Genomic DNA, 19521 nt, shown 5'->3' on the forward strand with positions numbered 1-19521 from the left:
TTTTTCTGTAATTCAGAGTGCGAGGACTGTATATGAATGAAAGAACAATGGCCCAAGATGTTGAGTTGGTTAAAGTCTTTCAAGGTGTGGAGCATAGCCTGAACAGGCTTCCTACCCGGCCAAATTCTCAGCATCTTGCGTTCATCTTCACTACCCATCAATCTACTCAAACAAATTCATGCACGGTCTGTTGTGAATCCAATTCTGTGCGCAACCCATCTCATTTTCAACTCCATAATCCACGCCTATCTCTCACTGCTGCTCCCAAGCAAGCCTGTGGCTTCACACCCACCTGCTTCAACCCAACAATTTCACTCTTCAATTCCTTCTCAAGGAGTGCTATCAATAATCCTCGGCATGGGAGGGGCTTCAAGTCCATGCCATGCCGTCTGTCTGTAGATGGAGTGTCATTCTTATACTTTCCTCCAGAATGCTTTTGTGCATCTGTGTAGTGTTTGTGATCTAGCCCGAAAAAGTGTTTGATGAAATGCTGAAACGAAATTTGGTGTCTTTTGACTGTATGGTTCATGCGTATGCTGAGTCTGAGGATATGGGTGCTGCTTTTAGGCTGTTTGAGCACACCCCTGAGCCTAATATTAGCACGAGGACTGCAATGGTTGTGGGGTATGCTGCAACAGGTGATATGAATCAGCAAGGAAAATGTTTGATGAAATGCCTGAACGTGGTCTGGCATCCTGGAATGCTTTGATTATGCCAAGTATGGGATATCTACTGAAGCTATTACCTTGTTCAGGCAAATGCAGGACTGTGGCATCAGGCCAAATGTGGTGACAATCACAACGTTGCTGTGTGCATGTCCCAGAGTTGGAGGCCTGGACATAGGGAAGTGGATACATGTTTATTTGAACAAGCACGGGTTTCATTTGGACTTCCATTTGGGCTCTGCATTTGGTGGACATGTATGCTAAATGTGGTAGTGTTGTGTTGGCATTGCAAGTCTTCAAATCATTGAGGGAGAAAAGTCTCTATACATGGAATGCCATGATCAATGGTTTGGCAGTGCATGGCCATGTAGAGCAAGCGTTGGATGTGTTTAACCAGTTGCTGGACCATGGAACCATGAGACCAGATGAAGTTACACTTGCAGGAGCCGTCACAGCTTGTAGTTGTGGAGGATTTGTCTATGGAGCATTGCGCATGCATAGCTGATCTTCTGGCTCAAGGAAACTGAGGAACTTAATCAAGAATATGCAAACTGAGCCTGACATTGTTGTTTGGAACTTTGGAGGGCTTTGTTGGGTGGTTGCAGAGTGCATAAAAATGTGGAATTTGGAGAGAGATTCGTAGCAAAAATGAACACCAGTAGCAGTAGCGACAATGTCCTTTTTCTTACATCTACGACTCTTATGGTAGATGGCAGGATGTGGAAGACGTGAGAAGAAAAATGAAGACAAGGGGATTAATAAGGAAGCAGGTTTTAGTCTAATCGATATTAACAATACTCTACATGAGTTCATTTCAGGTAACAAGCCTCTCCCTAGATGCGCAGACATATGTGCGAAACTAGAGGAGCTGACACTGAAGATGTCTGCAGAAGGATACTTAGCAGAGACAGGATTCGTCTTGTATGACATACATGAAGACGAGAGAGAGCAGGCTCTTGGCCATCAAGGTGAGGAGTTGGCTCTAACTTTAGGGCTTATAAGTACAGCCCCTCGTGTCACTCTTAGGACTGTGAAGAATCTTAGGGTGTGGTGATTGCCATTTATCAACAAAACTCATATCGAAGATTTGCACTCAAGAAATCATTGTTGGAACAGAAATAGATTCCACCATTTCAAAGATGGTTTATGTTCGTGTAAAGGTTACTGGTAATAAAACAAAAGTAAATGTTCATCTGTCAAGATTTTATTCTTGCTCTTGAATTTTCCTGATTTCGTTTTTATAGCTACATAGAAACGGTGACTGAAGGTTGTCAAACTTGACATTTCTTTGTATTGACAGCACGAGTAGGAGAAAAAAGCCCAGAAAAAGTTCTAATGAGACAGAAAGTGGAGTAAAAGTTTGATTTCACACTCTCGGTGTATGCTCCATCCAAATGAACTTTTCACATGAGTTGAGTCAGTTGTCTACGTTTGAGTGCAGTACTGATGTTCGTTGTGTTTTTTCGAGTGAAAGAAATGCTAGTCACTCAATTAAGGTTAGACCCACGTGATGTGCTCACAGCCTCTTTGTATGACTGGTTGCCATAGCTGCAGTTGGGAGATTCTGGGTTAGTAAGAACCTTCCTATGGATCATCATTGATCCCATAAAAGTAGTTGTATATTGTAAAGCCATCGTTTAAAGGTGCCTCAAGGAGCGGTCATAACCTTCGGACAGTCATCTTGGTCTCTGCTGGTGGAGGCGTAATCTTCTTGTTCTGCATAAAGATGGGCTCTCTCAGTGTAAAGCGAAGATGACTACGTATCTGGGGATCGTTTTGTTGATCTCCTCTTCATCAACATCATCATAGCCACCAATACACCCAAATAATCAGTGAAGCGTGTACACAAAAAGCAGCTCCAGAAGTTGATAAGCAACGAAGCGTGTGCACCAAAAGCATCTCCAGAAGTTGATAAGCAATGAAGCCTGTGCACCAAAAGCAGCTGCAGAAGTTCAATGGAAGTCTCTTCTGTCCTAATTTAAAGAGCTTGCTCATGTGAAGGGCCTATCTAGCACATCTATAGTCCTCTTAAGCAGAACTTGAAAAATGGTGCCCATTCATAACAGACCTCAAATTTTCCTCACTGACGTGATTTGTCAGGAATCTTGGTTATGCTTGAGAAACCAAATGGAATAATCTATATTCTTTGGGAGCTTGTCGTACGAATACACCGACTACTAACATTAGCAAGGTAATTTTTGTGTATAGAATCATGTTTTGGAACTCCAAGACGAGCATAACGAAGAATTAATGGTTATCTGATGCTTGGCTGCAAGTGAAGAACTTTGTGAATAATCTGGATTTCTCAATTTCATTATGTCTAAATAGGAAAAAACGAGTATAGATAATTGGTTGAAATTATGAATTTCATTGAACCTTCGGGATTTCTTATTTTTTGCTGCATGGCCCTCTGGCTTGCGGTAGTGCATTTCTCTTGAATGTTAACCAGGATTGAAAATGTTTAGATTATAGGGCAGATTTCATTTAGATATAGACATTATATGCTGGTATATATTGTTAAGACGTGTTTATACTCAGTATTAGGCTTGAGAGGGCACTTGTGTAATAATGTTTCTTTTTAATGACTTTCTTGTAACTTATCCCTCTCCTCTAGTCTATATAAAGAGGAGTTAGGGATTCTTTCGAGGTTAATCAAAGTTTAGCTCTCTCAAATTCATCATGGTATCAGAGCCAGGTTTGTTGATACAAGTAGGCATGGACAAGTCAAAATCTTCCTTGAGAACTTACTTCCACTTCGCCCAAGGTTTGGTTACATGGCATACTATTGTTAGTTTACACTATGGCAAAGCAAAACAAACAACCCAGCTCCTTATCTCTCATGTCATGACTTCAAGAGCTTCCCTGGTTTTCCCTAGTACATTGTACACTGTGGCTGCAATGTGAGCTGGTGATAGTCCTGCTTCAGCCAACTGATAAGCTGGCGACCCGTGCTCAATATAACAATCTGGAAGAACCAATGGCCTCCACTGCACAGACAGAAGACTGTTGTTAGCTTTCCACTTTAAGCAGAACTCTCTCTCTCTCTCTCTCTCTCTCTCTCTCTCTCATATTTACGCATATGTGCATGTATATGTGATTTGTGAAAGTTCACCTTGGTGGTTCCATCAAGAAGGCCGTCAAGAGCCAAGAACTGGGCAACATGAGAACCAAAGCCACCTATTGATCCTTCCTCAACTGTGATTAGAAATTCATGTGCCTTTGCCAGATGACGTATGAGAGCATGGTCCAAAGGCTTGCAGAATCGTGCATCCACAACCGTCACAGTCAGACCCCGGTCCTCAAGCAGTGAAGCAGCAGCTAGACAACTTTGGACTGCTGATCCATAACCAACTAGTGCCACCCTCTCACCTCCAAGAAGGACACGCCCTTTCCCAATCTGCTTAATAGTAAAATAGGTATTAGCACCCGGCACGTGAACACAGAGGCACGCAAAAGAGATAATCCCATCTAATAAATCCTCCACCAAGACAGAAAATGGAGATCGAACGGGGTTATCAGCGTTCAAAATTGATTCAAACTTGTAAAACAAAAATGTGCTGCCATTTTCTACCAAATAAGTAAAAGTATATCATGGTGGAAATTAATATTCAAGCGCCGCGTCCAAATACAACAGCCCAAGTGTCCTCAATCTGCAATGGTTAAAGTTGGCGTTCAGACAAAATGAGTTCCTAGAGGTCATTGTTTGCTTAGAAAGTGGAAGTGTCATATTCTTAGAAGGGGAGCAGTGTCTTGTTCTCAACAGAACAACACAGGATCTTTAGATGTGTCAACTGTCAAGATGCTAGCCGGCTGTTAAGCCCATTTTCGCAAGACCTTGGAAAACTATTTAACTATTTCTCTTGAACCCATCAGACTCAGTGGTACTACTTTGAATTGTTTGGAAAAAGTTATTAGCTTGATGAAGAGAGGATGAGTACCTCAAGTGGTATCCCTTTGTTGCCATCAGGCAGTGGCACACCAATTCCGTTGCCTCTGGGATACCGGAAACAGCTTGGGCGGTCATCAATGGCTGCAGCAGTGGCTACCATATGAAAGAGCTCAGCTTCATCGCTAGGAGCCATCACGACCATGTTTGGCAGACATGCCAAGTATGTCACATCAAATGCTCCGCAATGTGTTGGCCCATCAGCGCCCACCAGCCCAGCTCTGTCCATGGCAAATCGGACGGGGAGCTTCTGCAAATCCACATCATGTACCACCTGCACAGTCAATCACTAGTCATGCTTCTGGTTTCCAAGATTTTGAGGCCTTTAGCTTTCTTTGTCGTAAAAGGGAAGAAGTATTTGCCTGATCGTATGCTCTTTGTAGGAAGGAAGAGTAAATGGCACAGAAAGGCTTGAGGCCTTCACAAGCCAAGCCAGCAGCAAAGGTGACAGCATGCTGCTCTGCTATTCCAACATCAAAACATCTCTCAGGGAAGCGCTTGTGAAACATATTTAGACCAGTGCCTCCACCCATTGCAGCATGGATGGCAACAATGTTTTTGTCAGCCTCTGCCTCTGCTATGAGAGCCTCTGCAAAATATGTTGTGTAGGATTGTGTTGGTGTCTTGTTCTTGAACTGCCTTCCAGTGGCTGGATCAAACTTGACAACACCTGTGAAGGGAACATGCCATTCAATTTCTCTAACTTATCTAATAAAGTTATGTTGAGATGAAAACTAAGTAAAAGGCTTGTTCAACTAACCATGGTACTTATCAGCAGCACGCTCTGCATAGGGATAACCTCGGCCTTTCTCAGTAACAACATGGATGAGCACTGGCCCTGTTGTTTGTGTACTCTTCACTTCTTGCAAAATGGTTACTAAATCATCCATGTTGTGGCCGTCAACAGGACCAATGTAATAGAGCCCAAGCTCTTCAAACAGTGTTGAGCGTGAACCACTGATCATACCACGAGCATACTCATCCACCTTAGCAGCCAATTGGTGCATTGATCCACCTATCTGCTTTGTGACTCCCTGTATTTCTCAATTTATACACCAGTGAATCAAAAGCCTTCAATTTCAAGCAAGATCTGTAGAATCTAAACTAAGTGAATGCAACTACAAGTACGGAAATTTTTGAAATTAAACATGGCCAAGACCTTGTGTTCAAAGAGAAAAACCCAAAAGAGCAATTATTGAATACATGCATGTCAACATACATACGTGTGACATAATTTTTCAGAGAGAAGTGGAATGGACATGAGCTGACATACCTTGGCCACCTCCCTGAGCTCTCTAAGAGGCCTACTGGATTGCAACCTGCTAAGAGCACTGCTTAAGGCTCCAACAGGAGGAATTGGTCCATCTAAACTTGCTGTAGGCAAAGAGACCTGCTTGTTGTCATTGAGGATGACAATCATGTCAGAATCCAGATAACCAGCATTGTTCATGGCCTCAAAAGCCTGCCCTGCAGTCATGGCTCCATCGCCTATAACTGCAATCACATGGTTCTTCCTTCCTTTTAAATCTCTCCCAACTGCCATTCCCAATCCAGCTGAGATGCTTGTGGAGCTGTGCCCAGCACCAAAACAGTCATATTCACTTTCTGCTCGCTTTGGAAATCCTGACAGTCCATTTGTTTGTCTCAATGTTGGCATCTTATCCCTTCTTCCGGTTAGAATTTTATGAGGATAGGCCTGTAGACATATTTCATGCTTTAGTTAGCAATATATATGACACTGAAATGCCAAGTACGGCTACAATGGTCTGCACAATTGATTCCAGAAATCCTGGCATTTTTCTGATGTTTCATCAAACATCAGAAAATGGTTTCTCAAATAAAAATTGCAGGTTATCAAACAATATTAAATACTGTAACCTGGAAATGTTATTTAGTTTCTATTAACATCCTCACAATGTTGGGCACGTACATGAAATATATTGTCTATGTGAGAGCATCACAGCAAAATGTGGTTGGGTCTAGACTAGTTTATAGGAAGACTTTGTGCTTGATACACAAATATACGAACAGCACAACATCCACCCATCAAGTGGTCAAAGGTTGCCAACATACACTAGTTATTCTAAATCAAAACCGTGTCTTTCAGGCACAGAGGATGAATATATTTAAGTTCTGACTGTATGCAATCAAGACAGTTTAAGATTTAAACATGCATTGGTAACTCCATAATTTAAAAGTTCACAATAAACTAGCACCAGCAACCACAACCATTGCAACCATTAACTTATTTAGACCAATGAATCCTCCTCTTAAATCATAAATCACAAGATCTACAGGCAGATCTCATCAGTTACAGAAATAATAAAAGTACCTAATGCAACCAATGCTATGAGATGCCTCTTATATTTCCTGTTTGTGCACAGAACATTCCTGATAAGAAAGAAGAAATCTATATATGCCTTCAACTTATTGAAAATCAACAAACCTATAGAAACTAAGGAACTGAGTCTGAAACTAACCACCCAAAGGGTTTGCAGCCAGCTTATTCCCAATTGCAAGTTAATACTGTGCCCTTGCCAAAACAAAATTGGCTGCACAGCCCATAACTACTGGCTGCATAGCTCATAACTGCTGGCAGAAAATTGGTTTGGCAGTCTTTAAAGTAAAAATCTTGACATGCACCATACAGTACTTTGTGCTGGTTGCCTTCTAACTAAAGTAGACTTCATATATCACTGCAATTGTGATTCAGCTTTTGCAGTCAAACACATTGGCATTGCCGATGCAAGCTACAGCTAATCCCATCAATCAGCTTAAAAGTCGAGGTCATCTAAGGCAGCCTAGTGTTTGCAGTTTGCACGTTTGAGTTAGCCAGTTAGGAAGTGGAAACATGTTAGCCCTTTCCACGTGGGAGAATGAATGCACTAATTTGATCTGCAGCTTTGAAGGTTTTTCTTGTTATGTTTTCAAAAAATGCATTGTTGGTGATTGCTTTCTAAATTACTCAGATTTGGCAGGATTGCACATAATCTGTACGGATGTAACTTTTTGGGCCGTCAGTAATGATTTTTAGCAAGTCCACTAGAATCTTGATACTGTAATCAGCATCACTAGTTATAGATACATTTGTGGTTGATCTAGTCAAGCTCTTGAAAATAATTTTCACAATCTAGTGAACATCACATCACATTATGCCATGAGTCCATTTAACAAATAACTCTACAAGCAAGTAAAAGATATGGTTTTGAGACACAGGTGAGATATATTATTTCTGATTCACATGAATATTAGTAAACGCAACAATCATGTCATCTGTAAATCGACCATCCTCTGTGTTTGGGATGCATAATTCGTAATAACAAAAAATGGACAGTTAAAAAAATGTTGTTACCTGATGGCCTACATCCCAAAGAATCCTGTCTTGTGGAGCATTGAAGACATAGTGGAGTGCCACTGTTAACTCCACAACCCCAAGGCTTGATCCAAGATGTCCCCCTGTCTTGGAAACACTAAAGATCACATCTGACCGCAGCTCTTCTGAAAGTTGCTTCAGTTCCTTCATTTACCAATCGTTGTGTCAAAACGCCATTCATAAATCAGATCGATGCTTCATTAATCGAAAACCAGATTGACTCACTAATGGAAGATTTTGATCCAAACTGGCACAAATTGAGCTAATTTAGGACATGCACCTGTACGATGCTTGAGTGGGGTAACATGTGGAGGCTTCGACAGGATTTCAGCCAAATTAGTAGAAGCATTACTCTGGATCCGTGATTATAATGACCAACGCTTGCACCACTGAACTCATGCAGGAATTTGGTCATTATCTGAGTCTAATTGGTAGGTATATGTCTCGTTCTCACGTTTGACTGGCTGTCGGTTCTGAGTATAGTTATAGATAGTGTGTGGAAAAACCTCGTCAAGCAAGTTCATTATACTTCTTTAAAAATTATGGGTTTTCTCAAGAGAAAGTCCAGAAGGGCAGAACACGTACGAAAATATGAACAAGAATATGAATAACAAAAGATCTCCAGAAACCATTCGTATTAATATCACGACAAAAATGCAATATTTCAAGATAAGTGATTCTCTGAAATTACATTTTTCTGCAGGTCAAGATACCTTAAAAGTTCATATCTATGACTAAGAAAAGCTTCAGGTTGTTTCAGCCATGGCGCAAACCACGAGGAATTGGCATCAATCTCTGATATTATGGTCCCATCAGTACTGGAAAATTTTGTGACTTATGCACACACAGAGAGCGAGCGAGCGGGAGAGAGAGAGAGAGAGCGAGAGCGAGAGAAAGAGAGAGAATCATACTTGGAGAGACAGATTCTTCATATGGATGGGATAGTTGATGGTATCCAAAAGAGGGGTGGGAGGCCTGTGTGCATGATATTCGCCACTCTCAGACAATGATGCCGACACATACGAACACTTCTTCACCTACATTCAACAGTGGCCATTAAATCAGAACATGCAAACAAGTGTTGACGTTTCAGGAAAACAAACCCAACGAAGACGATAGATAGATATATCAATATCAGCCAATGCTTGCATGTAACATCTTTAAACTGATAAATTTCATCACGAGCCAGCACTTGGAAAAACAATAAGAAGGTCTTAAAGCTCACAATCTGAACTTTTGAAAGAGATTTCAACCATTAAATCCATTCACCAATCGGAATTTGTCATTCCGCCAGATGCCCACTTTGAAAAAACAGGTAAAAAATTTCATGACCACCATCAAATTTCAGGAAGACAGGGAGAACCCAACTACAGTTCTGCAAAACATTGACCTTGAAAGTTGAGGAGCCATGCTTTCTGAACGAGTGCTGCGCTCCTCCATGAAGGAAGCATGAACTATGAAGAATGGTTGTGGAGCTCTTTGATAGAGAAAGAGAAGGATCACTCTGGACGCTCAAAGCATGGGAGCAAGATGGTGCTAATGCCATGACAGTATCCCAGCAGATAGGATGGCAATGGGAGTCACAGGAAGGATAGGGGAAGATGTTGTGCGGAGAAATGCTATAAACACTTTCTCCTTACATGTATTAGTCAAATGGAAGGATTAAGTAAAACCAGATTTATACCCAACAATTGCTACCAAATCAAGGCCTGCATTTGCAACCTGCCTTCTGTCGTGGATTAAACTCATTAACACTGGGCACCAAGCCACTACTGGCATCAATCTGGGCCACTGCTTTCAAGGATGGACGACTGGCATCTGCTCATAGAAGGTTGATGGCACCATTATTGTCCTTATATGGAACCCACTATTCTGTGGTTGAGATTCTTTTAAGTGTTCCACTGTCTGTCCACTCTCTGTTGGTTTTGTTGTCATTTTCCTTTTTTCCATCTATTTTTATTTTTCTGGTTTCTTCCTGTGGACACGTCGCCGGAAATCTGGTCGGATAAAATCGTGGACCAATCACAGGTCTCCATGGTGTTGCTTTATAAATCTTATAGATATATGAAGACAAAAGTGGTGTTGCTTTCCTGTTCCTCCCTGTGCATTTTGAGCAAGCTTGGTGCTAGAATATGGATCTGACAATAGCACTTGGCTGGTATTTTATCAAAATTAAGATGACAGATCATATTACAGTGACTCTGATTTTGGCCGTTGATCTGTAAACACAGAGCATCAGATACTGCATTAAATTCTGACATTTTATGGCAAAAAACATCAAGATTTTCCTTTTTTATGTTGAAGTGACCATTTCGTTTATCGTTGCCTGTTCTAGTTATTCCTCTGTGTTAATCTTTTCAAACAAGACTAATTTACTGTCGATTCATGGTTTTCCTGATGAACAAAAAGAGTTCTATGAGGTGCCAGGAGAAATTTGTTAATGTAAACGTCTTGGCTTTCAACGTCTCATGAGATTTTTCAAATTCTTTTCATTCTTTCCGTTTTACTTGATTTCTTTGTTGAACATTCTTTGATTTTTTTTTTTAAAGGAGGGAAGACCATCTCACAACAGCATTCAATCGGAAAACAAACTAACTCAAAATCAAATTTTGGTATAAAGTTGACATTTTTCATAATATTGACAGACCTTTTTCGACTTTTTAAAATCTTTTACTAAAAAAGGAAGAAGAAGATGGTGCAGTGAATTGAACTTTAGAACAGGAAGGCTTCATCGTCAGCTTTTTCTTCAACCATTTGTTTTTATACAATTTGGAAGACAAGTTCCAAAGATCTGTCAGAGTACCACAAAGATCAATGCATAACTTCCAGACAACTTTCCCCTCGAAATTTTTGGACATTTGTACCTAAGCAAATAATAGGATGTAAGAAAGATAATATGAGATCTAATATCTGAATATGATCATGGGACCCAAACTCAGCCTTCTAAACCAACTTAAGGGGCTGCATTTAAGACTTTCAGGTTCAAGAGGGGGATACCCCGGAGAGGCCGAAAGCCCTATGTCTTCCTTCTGTCTTGAGATACAGTGCTGTTTTGGGACTTATGTAAACGTGTGGTTATGCATTTTAACTGGAGAGTAGTGTATGCCACCATTTGCAGATCAGATGAGTAGTGGTCATGAGAATTGAACTGATGATTTCACTGAACTGATCTGACTAGCTATGCTGCACCCTTTGAGAGAGTCTTTCAAGTTAAAGAAGTTCAGAATTTAATACCCAAATACAATTGAGATAGTCTGATGCCCATTCAAAAAATGGTGATGCCATACTGGCTATAAATTGGTTTGGTACTTATTTAACTGGCCCACCCAAAATATCATATTACTACTTAATTTATTGCAAGTGCCATAATACGACAAGACCATTAAAAGTAGTCATTTTTAACTTGTTACTAAGTTACTATTAACCCTTTAATCTTTGACTATTTTTATAACCCAAATCTTTGTCATGACCAACCAACTTGTAATTGTGGAAACTTGGTTTAAGCAAAATCATTAAGGCCACAACTGCAAATTAGAAGGAAAGGTCCCCAATTCTAGTTTGGCAGCTACTGATGTGAATGCAGTCAAGACTTTTAATGCCCTCAACTACATGGTTCATGGTTATCAACATATGTAGGTTCTTTATCTTGCTTTGCATCTTTCTATTTGTTAGGCAAATAGACTTCAGTACATATCATAGTTTCATATGTCTTCATGGTATGAAAACTCTAAATCCTATGAAGGACTCATTCATGTTATTGGCCCAGAGACTCTACTTATTAGGCTATTAAACTTATGTAGAGAACATATTTTTGTATGTCACCATGGTATGAAAGTCTAAATTTGACAGGATCCATGCGTGTAATTGGACTCAGAGAAACTTGAAAAAAAATCTCCTCTTACAGTCTTTTAATTATTGATAAAATGAAATGATCTAGCTCACTCCCCCATCAGGCTATGGCCATTGGTCTGATAGATTCCAACACACCCCCTAATTGTTTCATTTTTTACTCAAAAAGGTTAAGGACAATCAACCACTTAACAACTCCATTTATAAGTCATTGAAAATCTCTCATAATCTTTATGAGATTAAACTTGTCAAAGTTGGACGTTACAATCCTCCCTCCTTAAGGCACATGCATCCACATGTGTGGGACTCCTGGTCCAAGTGTTGAATTGTGCTCTGATACCATTGAAACGACCCAATCCACTCTCTAGCAGGTCAAGGTTTTGGTCCGATGAAACCTAACGCGTTCTGTAGTAGCTTCGGTTTCAAATAAAAAAGACTAAAAATTCATACAACCAACCACTTAACAACCCCATTTATAAGTCATTGAAGAACTCCCACAATGTTCAATACTGACCAAACTTCTCAAAGCAAAATGTCATATAAAAAGGACTAGAAGGGAGGTGGCTGGTCCTTAGTTCAAGTGGCATAGGCATCAACACCCCTTGTATTAATAGGGTGAGACCAGTAGAGTAGTTGACGTGCACTGAGAGACCCATACAAGCCACGAATATGACCCTAGACATGGAAGTAGGGGATTTCATCTCTCATTGGGACAGCATGATAACTTTCAAGCTCACCCAAAAAGATTCACAAAAAAAAAATCCAACAACAAAAGTAGAAGTTTAAGCTAAACATTTATGCAGACCAACTTTCCTTTTCCAAGTAAGTCAAAATGAGCTCCTTTAACAAATTCTTTACATCAATGTATGATTTGTTATCTTTAGATTTTAGATGCCAAAACTTATTGATTAACAAATGGTCACCAAGGAAGAAGTCGTATCTTTTATCGAAAATGAACCCTCTAAAGTATTTATTTAATTCTACCTAAAGTAATTGTCTTCATTAACCCCATGATGTACGTGAAATCCAAATCCTTTGTGCCATGAAAGAGATTTTATAGATCAATTTATACAAGGAGATCCTGTTTCCTTTGTAAGAGGTTTAAGAGCAGGGACCAGAGAAAATTGTGCAAATTTTTTCATATATTAGGTTCATTTTTCATAATCTAGAGGCAGGCAAGGCACCCTGGTTCAGTCGCAAGCCATCACAATAGGGTAGCTAGGACCTGCTCATAATGTAAATGGTCAAGGTTCAAATCCGCACTCCTCTATATAAGCCAAAACATGTATGTCTCAAGGTAAGGCTATTTCGAGTGAGCAAGAGGAGCATTTCATTTTACTGCTTGGCTGAAAGCCAAAACCCGCATCTTTCCCCTCATTCCCCAAGGATATAAGTAGGGCAGTACTATTTAGTTTCAATACTCTATGCCATCAAGACTGCAACTAAGTCTACATAATCATAGGTGACATCTCCCTATAATTAAAGTTAAAAAGAAAATTAAAATTAAAATCTATTCAAGTAATCTTTGAGGTTGAGCGCTACAGGTTATTCTTTAATTAATATCTTCAAATTAACCCATAATTATCACATTGTTCTTAAGATTCGAGGCCTCAATAGTATTTACCAAGTCAAAAAAGCAGATGATTTTTAAGTTCTATTAGAACTCGACTTCTAATTGCAAAATTTTTTGCTTCCCATGTTTGAAATTTCTTCCTCCTGTACAAAAAAATGCAGTTTAATTTCTTTTAACTTTATAGAATCTACCTTCCAAGAAGCAACGTAATTGGAGATAATGGTATAAGCAAAAGATGCACCATGCTAAAATTTTGCTTCGATTTCTGTGTTTTAATTTAAAAATAATTTAAAACATTTTAGATTGATTTAGAAATACAAAATAAACAAATATAAACTCGCACCGGGGCCGATTCAATAAGTATCAGTCTAAATGCTCTCGTGTTAAAAGGTATTAGCAACACTACCCAATAAGAGTAGTTATGTCCAATAATGCACAAGGTCAACTTTAAAAAATGAATGGTTAGCTATCTGAAGAGCATCTGTTTAGTCATCCCTTGTGTCATTGCACCCAACAGGTGTTGAATAGAACAAGCCATGACAAGACAACTTGATCTCGCCATGCCATGACATGACATGTCGTCTCCTTCTGTTGGCCACATCAACATGTGAAGTCAAATCATGTGACATCATATCAAAAAGTACAATAATATAATAATTTAATATTGGCTTTAACCTAATCTTCCTTTTTTTTTAATTTTTAATTAGCAAGGTAGACTTAGGCACCCAGCGCCTAATTAATTATTTTGAAGAAATGCACTGCATGTATAATTAAACTCTTGACTTCCTTCAACTTGGAAAAGTTTTAAGCATATCCATTTTGGATGTTTTATCCTTTGAAGTACTTTCCTAGTGATAAATTTATTTCTTCATGCCTCACTCATTGACTTCAGGCCCTTATTATTTAATTCAAGAAATGACAAGAAAGGTTGAAAGAAGGTGATTGAGTCATTATGAGAAGAAAAATCTCACGAAAAATGGTTTGTGGAAAGAAATTATATATATATATACATACATACTGCCAAGTTGAGCTCAGGTCGAGCACGGCTAGGTTCGTACAGGCCCGGCTGGTCCGAACCCAGCCAGAGTACAGTTCTAGTCATTATATGAGAGCTCATGATTGAGTCCAAGTACGTCAGCGGAGGAGAACTTTGTGTTGCTCAAGGAAAGCGACAACTAATGCTACTGATCTGGACTTATGCTCATGCCCTCCTACTTTAAACAGTCAGAGAAAGTGAGAATTAACAAATCAATGTTTGAGTTAGGTATGTGTACCTATTGCAACTCAATTAACTATACAAGGTCAAGTGAGGGGCAGAGCCAGAAATTTCTGGCTAAAGGGCACTATTTAAAATTTTAAGGGACATCAATACATAAATATGAAAAAAAATTGTCAAAGGGTATCAATATAAAAATGAGTATTTTTGTGTCTCCGTTGTTGCCTACATGTTGCCCACACCTGCCTCCGGCCATATATCAAAATTCTTACGCGAAGGTAAACAAAGCATCTATGAAGAACTTCTTATCTCTTGCTTGGGCCCAAACACTCACTTAGAGTCTACTATGTAGGAAGGGGAGCTATTAAAGTGCCATCAACTTTTAATTTTCTTTTTTTAGCCCACGGTTTCTTCATAATTTTGAACAAGTGCATCTTGTTTATAATTGCTTGATGTTGGATAATTGCTTGATGTTGGCTGCATATATATAGATCCAAAGAGTTTCCTTTGAGAGAACAGAAGGTTAACAACCCACAAAAAACACTAAGCACTCCTTCCCTCCCCAATTCCCCCGGTGTCAAAATCCCACCTTTGATAGTATAGAAGATAGCATCCACAGGAATCAAACAAGTGGCATGCCTTCTACATGTCTACAAGACTCACCAGATACGCTGTGTCTCTTAAGGAGTTGCCTTATCATAATGAATTCACATTATCAATGTTACCATTTTTACCTTTCAAACAATGGAATTCTCATCAAAAGGAGTTGCCCTAATATCACTTCATTTATTTCAATTTGAGTTTGAGCTTGATTGAATACCCTGCGAGTATTTTATGAATCTACTTCAAATATTTGAACAGATTTATACAACATTTGAACTACGCATCCATGAATCTGCCTCAATTCTTAGGATATATTTATAAAATACTCACAAAAGTGTTTTATTTGTTAAACAACCCCTTAAAGTTGCAAATGAAACATACTTGAATTAAAAATTGTAATTTTCTTTTTGCAGTGAACTCAATTGAACAAACTAATTTCTTAAGTGTGAAATCTCATGGAGCGTTTGGATGATAGCTTAAAAACGGAGTTTTTGAGGAAAAACCTGGTTTTACCTTCCAAATCAGGTTTTGGGTATGTTGGATAACATGAAAAATGGATTTGACCAAAACTCATTTTCCAAAAAACTGGTTTTACAACAAGAGTGAATAACCTGCCCCTCTCTGGGTTATTCACAAAAAGTTGCTTTTTAGTGTTACCAAAACATAAAAACCAATTTTTAAAGCCACTTAAAAACTTGGTTTTCATTAAACCAACTTTAAAAAAAAAAAAGGTTTTGAAAGGTGTCATCCAAACACCCGCTCAGTTTCCAAAACAAAGTTAAGACTTATCTTGACGTACTCTTTATTTGGTAGTTGCCAAGAAAAATTGAGGCCTATATCAGAAAAATGAAAATTGTGGGGCCCTCTTAAAACTATTCCAAAAAACTAGGAGCTCGAATGAAAATTTTCTAAATAAAAGGTCCAAAAGGTTGTAAACAAGAAAAAAGTGAAATGAAGGATAGAAAAAAAGAAGATGCAAAAGAATAACTACGTCTTCCATTTTGAAGTGCTTCTTCAACTACATAGGTGCCTATGCTATTAAAGATGGTCTACATGTCTGTTGGCTTGTTTCAATTGGCATCCCTAAATATTCCTATCGTTCCAAGTGCAACAATTCAATATTCAAACCATGTAAAGATCATGTCACATTGTGTAGAAAGCGGGATCATCACAACCACATAAAATAAATGCACAAGCTTTAAATTTGGTACAAGAAGAATATCTTAAATCACTCTCCAAAGAAAGTTGGTCTCAAGATCAAGGAGGAGGATTTTGTTGATCTGGCTATAGGAACGGAATCAATGTTTCAGAGTTGAAGCAGATACATAAGGAACAATAAGGAACAAATTGTTACTATTGCCAAACGACTGTTAAGGGTTCAGTCTCATATATGGTTTAAGGATTTTATCATTTTTTTGTAGTACTAAATTCAATTTTGACCACCAATTTGGATGGCTTTGGATGTTAAGTTTATGTCATTAAATGTATATTTGACATTTCAATGACGTTAGGTCCTCTGAGAACTGAGAGTCACCCCTCCCCACCCAGGTCATTAGTTCAATTTTCATGAGTGCTATTTCTCTGAACTTTAAACAGTGGATTTATTACACTTTAATTGACAGGTGTACTGCTTCCCACCCAGGTCCCAACGCAGTCCTAAACCCTCAACCAAGTCATTTGAAGATGGAAGGTCTAGACAAACCCATTATTGGTCGTGGTTGTTGAGTGCTAATGAATATCCGGGCATGTTTGGCCGGAAGTTAGCTGGAAGCCGCTAAGTGCACGTCGATGCAATGGATGTTGAGAAAGAGTTAGGATTTGATTTCTACATTCTCTATTATTTTGCCGCCAAACAACGAAAATGGTCCTTGTTTTGGCCAACTAACGGTTCATGTACCAAAATCTAGCCAGTTTGTTTCCCATGCAACACAACCAACACTAGAATCTATAACCTATACCAGGTTCCTTACTAAGTGAATCTGGGTAGTGGTTCAATTGGATATGATTTGATCCATAACTCCATATCGGTTCTGATAATAAGGACCTAGATTCGAGTTGAATACATGATCCAATCGAGTATAAATGGAAGCAAGCACGGGCGGGGAAACAGTATGGGTACCAACTCCAATCCAATGCACAACACTTTACTGCACCTAGGATAAGCACTCGGATTGAGATCCAGATTTCAGTTCCAAAAAATATAGATTCTAGGGTCCAAAAATCCAAACTCAATCCATTAATCTATTTGTTTGTCTCAAATTTCAGCCTTAAAAGTGAACTTGAGACATTCTACACCCATTTTATTCCTACGGGTTTAAACAGAACAATCTTTTAATTTTCATGAGGTCATTTGGCTCGCCAAGTGACTAAGGAGCAGCAAGAAAGTTTGCTCTTACAAGTAGGGTTTCCAACGAACCCAGCTGAACTCGAACTTGGGTTGCTTAAAAATGAATACAGAACCAATTCAAAGCATTAAAAAGATGAAAATGGAGAGAGAGAGAGAGAGAAAACGGCAACCCACCACCCAAATCAATACTTTTCTATATTATGAAGATAACACCAATCATAATTGAACCGAGTATGTGGTTCATACACGCCACGCTACATATATATATATATATATATATATATATATATATATATATATATATATATATATATATATATATATATATATATATATATATATATATATATATATATATATATATAAAGAGAGAGAGAGAAACTTTAAAAATAGACAATTGAATATCAACTGTTTAAGCGTAGCAAATTTCCAAAGTTTTTTTTCTCCAATTTTGGTCATACGAAATAGGAAGAAATAATATACGTGTGGATGGATGCTACTATATTGCATCCATCAAATGTCTCGCCATCAAATGCACTCAAATATGCATCCTTTTCCAAAGAAAACAATTGGGTTCTCCCTGGATTTTCTTCAGCATATAACATATCCACAACACAAGCTATCTACAACATATCATGTAAACAACTAACCAATGAAAATAACCCCCTGAGGAGTTGCACAATGGATGGGGTGGTGGCTGGTTGACGGTGGTTGACGGTCAATCTCTATTTCAAAGTCTCGTGATGCAAAAAATGTACTGTAAAAGAGAGGTACTAAAGAGAGGTACTGATATGCAAGTTGAAGCATATTGGGTATATCATCCTAAGACACTGAAAGCAGCCCTAAACCCTGAGAAGATGGGGGAAAGATATCAAACAACATTACATTCAACTAAACCTCCTTAGTTTGCGGGTCATCAGCCCAATGTTGTCAAAATCAGCCTGAATTGGCCGATTCTGATCCAATCGATGTGTGATTCCATGGCCATATGTGAACGCCCTTTGCAATTATTTAACTATTTTTCATATATTTTGAATTTTTAATTATTTTTATACATTATTATGTTCTTTATAAACAAATTTTTTTTAGCTGATTCACTACCAATAATTCACCTGAATCCTTCAATCAAACGATGTGGAGTCCAATCCCCCATATATAAGGAGATTAACAAATGATCTGGAATCAAAACCAGCATAACAGTTATGAAATCCACGGCTTGTAAAAATACTTTGACTCTGTAAATTTCAGATCAACATTAAATTTAAGAACGACTTTAATATATATCCTTATTGCAGCTGCCACAAACAAGCTCAGTTTAAGAACTCAGGTTTTAAGTGTCGAGTCAGACCAAGGCCAAGGTTTCGGGTGTCGGGCTGGGCCGGCCGGATACCCAGGCTTATTAACAAGTGGAATTTAACATCCAACATATCTTTAGAATGTTTAAGTAATAGTGTAAATAATTAGCAGTCAATTCACAAACCAACCAAGGGTATCTAAGTAACACAATCACGTGTCATTGCTAAATTCATAATTAGGTTGTATGCCCTAAGGCTGATAATGAGTTCAAAAACTTGGCAATTAGTAGGACAGATTGATGAATTTATTTATTGGTCAAGGACACAAGTTAAAATGGTAAGTAGGGCTGCCCAGCTCGACTTTAACTCGCTTGTGAAAACATTATTCAAACTAGACTCTTTTTATAAACGAGTTGAGCTCGAGTTCAAATGTATGCTCAAAGTGTTAAACTGAGTCTAGTTCATGTTATGAGAACTTGATTCAATTAATTAAACTCAATAACGAATGCTGAAAATAGTTAAACTAGTAACAACTAAATGAGCTAACAAGTTAAAAGAAATACATATGCTTAACATAAATGAGTTAAACGGGGTGGGCTTGAGCTAACAAGTCAAGCTCGAGTCAACCCTGACTCGGGTTCTCGTGTGTGCAGC

General features: G+C 38.6%; 2 protein-coding genes across 2 annotated transcripts; one reads left to right on the forward strand and one right to left on the reverse strand.

The window, feature by feature from the left end:
* The first annotated feature begins 520 nt into the window (after window positions 1–520).
* Window positions 521–1719, forward strand: LOC116255257 (pentatricopeptide repeat-containing protein ELI1, chloroplastic-like). Its single transcript, XM_031631032.1, has 4 exons — window positions 521–638; window positions 765–857; window positions 959–1123; window positions 1484–1719. The coding sequence occupies exons 1-4, from the start codon at window positions 521–523 to the stop codon at window positions 1717–1719; spliced, it is 612 nt and encodes a 203-aa protein (XP_031486892.1).
* A 1662-nt stretch (window positions 1720–3381) lies between these two features.
* LOC116254673 (probable 1-deoxy-D-xylulose-5-phosphate synthase, chloroplastic) lies at window positions 3382–9653 on the reverse strand. The gene is made up of 9 exons (XM_031630210.2): window positions 9375–9653; window positions 8896–9021; window positions 7964–8128; window positions 5885–6307; window positions 5372–5645; window positions 4974–5281; window positions 4604–4885; window positions 3778–4062; window positions 3382–3652 (listed from the first exon to the last, which is right to left on the reverse strand). Exons 1-9 carry the CDS (start codon window positions 9528–9530, stop codon window positions 3503–3505), a joined length of 2169 nt encoding a protein of 722 aa, XP_031486070.1. The 5' UTR covers window positions 9531–9653; the 3' UTR covers window positions 3382–3502.
* Window positions 9654–19521: the final 9868 nt, after the last annotated feature.

This window comes from Nymphaea colorata, chromosome 5 (genome assembly GCF_008831285.2).
Source record: "Nymphaea colorata isolate Beijing-Zhang1983 chromosome 5, ASM883128v2, whole genome shotgun sequence".
Lineage (NCBI taxonomy): Eukaryota > Viridiplantae > Streptophyta > Magnoliopsida > Nymphaeales > Nymphaeaceae > Nymphaea > Nymphaea colorata.